Here is a 9382-nt window from a genome sequence, read left to right as displayed (position 1 = left end):
GCAAATCGTACTTTTAGAAATTCCCATTTTAATTCTGTTTGTCTTTGTTACTTTTCTCTCTTGTTTTTAAAACAAATTTGTGTCGATGTGCTTTTCGTCTGTAAATGGATATCTTTTCTTTTACTCCCAGTATACCCATCTCTGGCCACCTTTTAGGCCGGTATGGCATTCTGGGAAACGACTGCCGTCTTTCGTCTCAGGGATCGCCGATGAATTGTTTGGATCCGTTCTGTGCCTCCCCACTTTCTTCTAGGTTTTTTTCCTCGACAAGCTTTTGGACGCTTTAATTTTAATTCTTTTTTGCTTGGTTTGCTGACTTAATTTTAATTTGAGTACCCAAGGCGCCGGGTACACGTCTCCGTGTATCAGCTTTACGCTCTTACTACAGCCAAGTACTGGGGGATTTTTGTTTTGTTTCTGTTATTTTTGTTGTTTATTTGTTGTCGTTGTTTTGTTTGTTTGTTTTGTTTTATTGTGTGTTTGTTAGGTTGTTTGTTTGTTGTTGTTGTTGTTGTTGTTGTTTTTGGGGGGTGTAAATGTAATACAGTGGGTGGTTGACGGGTACTGTGGTGTGGTTTGCTCTTTCTTTTTCTTTAAATATCTGTCTTCCTCACCACTCCTTCTTTTTCATATCTGTTACTCTCATGGAATACCTCTATCATTCAGCACTTATATGGCCAAATTGTGTTTCAAGTGCCGTAAAACTCGTACTTAATCAAATGATGTGGAAATATTTTACACAATATTCTTCACAATCAAATCATCTGCGGGCTGCTTTGGCACTGCCTGTCGATGTCAACGCAAGGCCAGGTGCGATGGGCCAGCAGGGCGCTACCCTAGAATTACAACGTCCTATCTGCTCAGTACCTAAATTTGACATCAAAAGATTTTGAGTTTCTCAACTTGTCAAACGTTTTCGAATGCAATTCTTTGAATATCTTGATAACAACTCCGAATAATCTTACCATTTTGATAGAGCAGGTAGAACATTTGTTGTTGTTTTTTTATACCTCACTGTCCTGTAGTGACTTATAACGGCCAAAATAAATGTCTGATAGAACTTTGTTTTTGTTTTAGTAGAGGTTTTACAGCGCTCGCAACTGCATACGGTCATATGAACGCCAGAAGATAAGAGGTGTTACAAGAGAGTAACAAACATAAAAAAGAACAAGGGGAGATAAGAACTTTGCAATTTTGAGGTAGGGAGATACTGGAATAAAATAACTTTTCCGGGAAGTCCAAATCAAAATCCTGGAAGAACTTAATTAGTACAAATTGCTCCATGCCAATTTGATTCAATTGATTCAGTCAGTGCTAGCCAGTGTAGTACATGGAGGAACGGAAAAAACGACCATTTGGGTACAAAACAGCCCAATGACTCGCTACGTTGAAAAACAAAAAACAAACATTTTTTTTATTTTGAAGGTCGCAGTCGAATGCAGTTAGACTCGGTCGTATTGTGTGCCAAAATGGTAACCGCCCGCCCCCCGTAGGGTAATCTGTCTGACCCCCGACTGAGCCTAATGAATCTAATTGGCAGTACGCACTGAGTGGAACCATTACTTACACCCCAGACGCCCGTCTCTGGCTCTTGAGAGACACAAAGAGTAATCAGGCAGAAGAAGCGGGACCGTCCGAAAGCAGTCCCCCTTCGCCTCTTACATAACTAAATAGGATGGGTGGTGTTGCGTGTTGTGTTCTTTCCTCTGAGTGTTATTGCGACATGTACGGAGTGTCTTTGTAGCTTGTCAGGTTGATAAGGCTGTGACAGATTTTTCGGGGCGCGAAAAACGTTTTGATTATGTTCTTTGCATTTATCTGTAGTAAAATGACTACGATTGTGAATGGTTGGAGGGCACTTCTGGTAGGTCTCACTTCTTTACTTTCATTCCGTTGTTTCTGTCTATCTGTCTTACTTTCTGGCGTTGACCAGATGACAAGGACATATTGTTACTTGAGGGAGGCATTGCGCTGCCAAAAGCGAAATGCTCGCAGCTAAAGGGATTTGAAAACAATATCTGTCTTACTTTTCCCAGCTCTTAATGACCATTATTGTGTCGATGTTCTTCTCTTTTTTTAAAAACAACAAGTAAGTGAGTGTGAGTAATTGGTAAGTTTTTACACCCCTACCAACACAGTTTAGACTATTTAGTGACAAGTCAGCTCAGACTGAGTGGGTCATGGCACCCCGGCAGTAAGACATAGACATTCGATAATAGCAGACTTCCCCTTATAACTTAAAGGAATCAGACTCTTGTCTTTTGTTTGCATCGGCGAAGAGCCTGGCTATTACAGCAAAGACACCGCTCTAGGAAGTTACCTGCAAGTATTTATATCATCTCGCGCTTTGTGACTAAAGAGTTGACTTCGTGGGGGTGTTGTATAGCACATGTGCGTAAGTGGAGAACTTCACTTTGTCGATCATACTTTTTAAAAATACTAGATCTACCCCTCTTTGTTTCTGTTTCTGTCTGTCATGCTTTTTTTCCAGAATTAGTTCGCCGTCTTCAAATTCAAAAGCAAATTCTATATCACACGCAGGTTTGCTACTTTAGAGGCTAGTTGGGTGTTCATAATTATACGGTCTACCCCTTTCTTTTTTTAGTGACATGCGTTTCTTTTTCACTCTTATGTTTCTAAATCCCATGTGCCTTTTTGACTCTCATTTATTTTCGTAAACCAATATTGCATTCCACTGAGTAACTACCTCATTGATATTATAACGACCAATAATGTTCTCCTTTTTATTCAACCAAAGTCAAGTTCAGCAAGAGCTAAGACGTTCACTCCTCTTCCAGTCACTTTACTCTTCGTTGTCATTTATGGTCTTGCTTATAAAATCAGTGTTCAAACGCAAGTTTTCACTATTTCGAAGTGGATGGCCCGAGGATGCCAGTGGCTCTTTATCTCTCTCTCTCCCCCCCCTCTCTCTCTCTCATTCTCTCTCTCAATCTCTCTCTCTTTCTCTCTCTCTCTCTCTCTCTCTCTCTTTCTTTCTGTCTCTCTCTTTCTCTCTCTCTCTCTCTCTCTCTTTCTCTCTCTCTCTCTCTCTCTCTCTCTCTCTCTCTCTCTCTCTCTCTCTCTGGTTTCTATCTGTGTGACTTGCTTTTTCCATAGCACTAAAATAATATGCCGTTGTTCTTGTCTTTACTCAAACAAACTCAAATTGTTGCAGAAAACCAACGGCATCCTCCGGAAGCCCACTAGCCCTGCACCTAGGAGAAGAAACCACGTCCGCATCTCGAGTTCAACACCCACTAAAGAGTTCAACTCCTCTGACCCCGTGACCCCTTCACAGACTCCGCCCCCAATGGCCTTGAGTGACGATGAATTTAGGTCAAAGTTCATGCCCAGGACACCGCAGAGCGTGGAGACATAGCCTGAATGACAAATCGGAAATTTCTTCAAAAGTCGCGACCGGCCTACAATGACCATAAACACTTGTTATTATGGTTGCTGGTGATTTTATTGAATTCTTTTATTTCCTTTCAAAAAATCAAAATTTGTTGAACAGCCCTTTTTTTCTTTCTTAAAATAGCGCAGATATCTTTAGTAGGTTCAATTCATTTTGAAGTTATCACTTAGGTCAGCCTTTCAGTGTTGTTCTGGGAAGAACATACTTTAATACAAAAATCCATTATGAAATTATTGAACTGATTGACCCGATGGGGCTTTTGGTTATTCCAAGTTCTTAACACAAAAGTAAGTAGGGTTTTTTGTGGGTTTTTAAAATTTTTACACCACGAGGGCTTTTTAAGACACCATGGGACAGTCATCAGAACTCAATTTCGAGTGGCAGGATCAGGAATGCTCTGGTGGTACACTGAGATGTCAACAATATACATTGTATTTTGATTGGGTTTAGAAAGCAAGAGATTCCTGCCCTTCAAGGAAACCCATTTCAGTTTTGTGATTTATTTTTACAGCAAAGGATGAAGAGCTTCAATATAATCACACACATAGTTCAAATGCCTTTGGAACTGTTTTCGTATGCACTATACAATTATACAGATTTAAGAGAAAGACAAAAGGATGTCCTCGTCTGTTATAGTATCATTCCCCTTGTGCATTCGTCAGTGTATACTATTTATTTATTGGAAATAATCAGCATTAATAAAAGCTGGCGTTTATCTCAAGTTCCTGTTGTTGATGGTCCTGGTTTGAATATTGTAATGTACATTTCGTCTGTATTCATTGAATATTGTCTCTTTTTGATTTGGATGTCATGTAGGGAATGAAGATTACGGATGCTGTGTCTTTTCTCTCGATGTGCCTGACGTTCGTTTTTTTTTTTTGGGGGGGGGGGTTGTGCTTTTTTTTGTGGGTTTTTCTGGCTTATGAGTGCACGAAGAAATTTGATCAAGCATGCAGAAGCAGTCAATGGTTTACTTTTTTATTTTCCCACAGAATCCTCACTTAAAGCTTTTTTTTTCAGTTAAACTCAAGGTAGGGATCTGTTACGTCCATCAGCTTCCCATAATTTTTGTTTGCAACTTTCTGCAATGAGTATATATATATATATATATATATATATATATATATATATATATATATATATATATATATATATATATATATATATATATATATATATATCATGGTGTAATGATTAGGCTCTTTGCTGCTGCACACAGGGGGCATGAGTTTGATTCCCTGTGTATCCTGCTCAGCCTTGGTTGGGTCTGACAGGCAGCATTGAAGCAACCAGCGTGTTGGGTTTTTCTGACTTGGGTTGAAAGAAGAGTAAAATATTTAAATAAATTAAAATCCAGCATGGTTGAAACTGCATTTGTTAGGCTGTCAGTGTATTGTTTTCATCTACCAATGTATGTTCGAAAATAGAAACATATTATTGATCCAACCATTATTTTACTTAGTTTTATTTTCAAATTTTAAATATCTGACGGGGAATAAAGGTTAAAATATTTCTAAACTGACCATATGGATATGCTTCAAACTTTGTATAAACCTGTACTTTGCTGGTATAGATTTTACCTATCTTTGCGATTGTAAAACCCAACAAGTTTTCTACGTTTGGGTTGATAACCACGTAAAGAACTGAAAAAACAAAAATCTGTAAAATTGCATAATCTGATGTTTTGTATTTTTGCATGTAATGTAGCATAGGTAAAAATGGCAACTTCCACCTCTGAAGACAGAGTCATTTGTGTGACCTCCTGTTCACTTGCAGTTCAGACATTCCATGAATCAAAGGCATATCTGTGATCCGATTGTATTTTATTCAAGCTAGTATTTTTATCTCGACATAATTTCAAGTCTTCAGGTTTTGCTTGAAAATTCATTACGTCCACACAGAAAAATATTTTATCTTTTAATTTCAGTATTACTCTATTTCAAACGCCTCCTTCTATTATGTTGAGATGCATTATAATAATTATATGAAAACGGAATTTTTTGTCTCATTAATTTGTATTTGTTTCAATCTGTCCTTTTTCTGTCATTAGCATTTTTGTGTTTAAATAAAGTCGTATCCATTTTTTTTCCACAACTTATATAAAAAATGCCCCATTGGCTCTACACAGGAATCTAAATCTTTAATCTTTCTCTCAACAACTTCATTTTAGCACATTACTGTCTTTATATTTACTTTTCTCTCTTGTATTCAAAAAGGACATTGAGGCTACTGTTGTATTGCATGTAGTGTTCAATGGACTGTATTGCTATATTTCTTTGTAAGCTGAATATTTATGCTTCAGCAACTCGAGCACCTTTTTGCCTGACTTGTAATCCTTTGTTTATGAACTGTATTTTATTCTTCCTCGAGCCATTATTTACCTCTTTTCTTGACTCACACCCCTCTCTTCGCGCGGTAGTTAAATATACCATCATCAATTATAAGCCTGTGTTATTAATGGAGCTGGGTAAATGATTCTTTTGTTTACAAAATGAACTGTTCTCTGTACGGGCGAGGAGCAGAAAAGAATTGCCTCTAAACGATCAAGGCAAAATCTCCTTCTGTTTTAGTCAAATTCCACATTTGAAGCTTAATCTTAACAGTGAGTCTCCATGCCCGTTGAACTCCATTTTGAAATTTCGATTTTTGATTTTAGATACAAGTGAATCTATCGTTTCGTCCACCAACATTATATCAAAGGGTTTGTCAGACAGTGCTAGTGTTGAATAAAATGACACTTTAAATAATGCAGTATTTCGACATAACTCATAAAGAAAAGGGATTGAAATTTAGGTGATGTTTCTCTCCTGAGCTATAATAACCCACGAGAATTCATGCTTTACTCGTCTTTAGACATTTATAAGTAAATTGAGTTTCCCCCTTCTTTAAACACGATAAGAGAAAGATTTTGGGTAACGTAAAGCTTCATAAATATTGCAAACCCAAATAATATGAGGAATTGATTAGAAGCCCGAACCAATGCATGCAGAACGAGGCGCTTTTTTTTCAATTTTGACACATACATCTTACAACAAGGTCATAATAGTTTGAGTAAGCATGATATCAGCTGTCTGTCTGTAGGTTATTTTACAGAATCATGATTGTTTTATAATCTGATTTAGTGGACCACTTCTGTACTTTCTCATATTTTCAACATATAAGTAGAAGATCACATAGTCTTTTCAAAATATTGCCATTAGTTGATCTATATTATAATAATATGAAATACTGTAAATAAACATATTGAAATGATACATAAAATGTTGTGTTGGTTGTTTGTTTGTTGTTTTTTTTCGTTTATTTTGGGATTTGCAGGTGTGGAGATCGGCGGCTGTGGTGTAGTAATTAGGTGTTTTGCCATCGCACCCAGAAGACCTTAGTTCGATTCCCGTGTAGGGAGAATTGTTGTCGAGTGTCTCGGTCTTTCTTGTTGTAGGACTTTGTATACTTCACAGCTCGGGTTGTCCTCAACAGGCAGGGTCGAATCAAGCCTCCTAAATGATCTAAATTGCGCTAAACAATCGTTTCGTCGCAACACACCCTCTGTGATCCTTTCCCCAATTCCTAATAAAAAAATATACCATCGTACAAACGCTAACACTTTTTAGATTTCCTATAGTAGCTCACATATCGTATCAATTTTAACGAATTACATGTACTGGTGTTTTTCTTCAAGACGTCTTGTAAGAGAGGGGAGAGGGGTGGTAATGTTGACTCGTTAAACCCTTAATCACGTGTTTGGAGACCCATGAAGAGTTTTCCTGCTCCCATTTCCAGTTTTCTTCTGTTTTCCAATGTCGTCACAACACACGGTCTGTGATCCTTTCCCCAATTCCTAATTTTAAAAAATATACCAAACTTGTTATCCAATCAAATGGCTAAAAATCGCTGAATGGCCTGTCTAAAATTTGCCCAGTCAAATAATTTGATACATCCACCAACAAGACACCAAGTCAAGTTCTGGACGTCATGTCGTCTGCTGCCAAGCCATGAGTATCATAATACTTCTACACAACTGTTGACCAGCGCAGTATGGGTTTGCTCTGACAGGCAAGATCATAGCAGATCGATCGTGTTCTAAATCGTGTCGTTAGTTGTGTAAAATATCTGCAACAACCTTTAGACCGACTTTTTAAAAAAATGGTTTACGGCGCTTGCAACTGCAAAAGGTGATATGAACGTGCAGGAGATATTAAACATTTTCAGTTTGGTAAGAATTCATTTTGAATTTTACACGGGTGGCGGCTGAAGCTTACTCTTATTTATTTTGGACCACCAAGGGATCTTTATCGTGCGCAACTTGCACACGTGACCTCCGAGATTTTTTGCCATTATCCGAGAAGGCTAGGTGTTAGATCTTACCTACCCTAATATCAGGGGTGTGGCTGAAAGACAGCCGTAAGAAGGAACCAGCTCTAGCAGTACAAAGGCTGCAGAAAGAGTCAGGAGCTCTGAGGAGGGGGAAAAGGATGTGAGGAGGTGGGGGCAGAAAGTAGAGACGAAAGCAGACGGCAGAAAATTGTTGGAGAGCAGGAAAGGAGAATTTTTCTAGCGAAGAAAATTTTCCGTCGCTGTCAGGTTTCAAACCCGGGACCTATTGAATGAGAGGTGAACACTGTACCTCTAAACCAAGAGAGCCCCCAAATATTTCTTCAAAACGTAAATGCACAGATGTAACGACAAATTGTCTGTGATCTTTTTCAACTCTGAACACGCAGCGTACTTGAGTGTACAATAACTATGTTATTCGGTCAACATAATTAACTGTAGAGTACATAGAGGTTGACAAGGTGAAAAGCTAAACGTAGATTGGGCATGGCACCCAGGAAATCATTTCAGTAGAAGTAGTAATACAGATGTGAGGTTTCTTTTAATAGAGTTGCAGCAGAGACAGAACTCCTGAGCAAGGGTTTCGTGGGTTCCAAGCTGTTGTCTCAGTATATAACTTTTTCTTTGCAGCGGTATAAGTTGCAGAAAAAATGGGCCGTTAATTCTGTTCGTATCAATCTGGACTGCCATGCTGTGCTTCAATTTTTACCCCTTAACTGCCTGACCCGAGAATGTCTCTGGCTCTCCTGTTGGACTAAAGGTTTAAACGGATTCTTGTGTTATACATGTATTTTTTTTATTACTAGTTCTATGTGGCTTGGTGTTCTTTCTATCTGTTGAAGGGCTGGGAGTGGGAAGAGATGGCGATATATACTTAGAGTCTTTGTTACACTGTGTCATTTATTGTAATGATCTTGTGTACACACCCAAAAGGCGGTGTTTAATTTAGGGCCCAAATTTAAAAAAAAATTACTGGATCAAGATTTTTTAAAAACATTTTGTTTGGTCGCTCTCAGTTCTAGCCCACATACAGAAGTGCCATGCAAAGTTACGTTCGCATTGGAAAATTAATAAACGAGCACGATTTTTTAAAACTTGGACAAACGAAAGTAAACAAACTATAGACTCAATAGACCTAATGGTGTTAAAACCAGTATCCGTACTACTATTTTTAGTCAAGTTTCGCCCCTTTCAAGGACAGAAACATGCAGGAAGTGAAATCGCCCGATGGTGGTTAATTTGCCAAAATCATGTGAGGTGACTAATTGGTCACGTGATGAAGCTCTGGTGTTCGTATTTCGAGGTTCCACAGTCCGGATTTCATTAGCCTAAATTAGATTAGCGAATATTTAACACGGAAGATGGAACGTCCAGGCAGAGAAAGACGCCAGGACATTTTCCACTAGCAAATCAAGACTTGACTTTCGCAGGTACGAGGGTCAAGTGGAAAGAGCCCTAGAGAACAAGATGGTGTCACCCTGTGCAGTAGTTTGCTTGCTTCGGGGACTGAGTTTCAGAGACGTAGATTCTCGAGCTTATGCATGAATTTTGATTATAGTTCGCTGAAACTCGCTGGGAGATAGATCTCTTTCCCATCTTGCCCATTTGAAGTAGTGAAGCTCTCTCTCTCTCTCTCTC

At 38.5% G+C, this 9382-nt stretch overlaps 1 protein-coding gene across 3 annotated transcripts in view; it reads left to right on the top strand.

Annotated features, from left to right (window-relative positions):
• Positions 1 to 4514, top strand: part of LOC101853025 (centrosomal protein of 128 kDa) — an 86299-nt gene extending 81785 nt beyond the window's left edge. For all 3 annotated transcript variants that reach the window (XM_005106284.3, XM_005106283.3, XM_005106285.3), the window contains one exon: positions 3176 to 4514. In XM_005106284.3, the coding sequence (XP_005106341.1) occupies positions 3176 to 3379 (204 nt within the window). In that variant the 3' untranslated portion in view covers positions 3380 to 4514. The remainder of the gene's footprint in view (positions 1 to 3175) is intronic.
• Positions 4515 to 9382: the final 4868 nt, after the last annotated feature.

Source organism: Aplysia californica, unplaced genomic scaffold (assembly GCF_000002075.1).
Source record: "Aplysia californica isolate F4 #8 unplaced genomic scaffold, AplCal3.0 scaffold00524, whole genome shotgun sequence".
In the NCBI taxonomy this organism is placed as follows: Eukaryota; Metazoa; Mollusca; class Gastropoda; order Aplysiida; family Aplysiidae; genus Aplysia; species Aplysia californica.
Note: the sequence above shows the minus strand (reverse complement) of the source record. Positions and strands in the feature narration are given on the sequence as shown.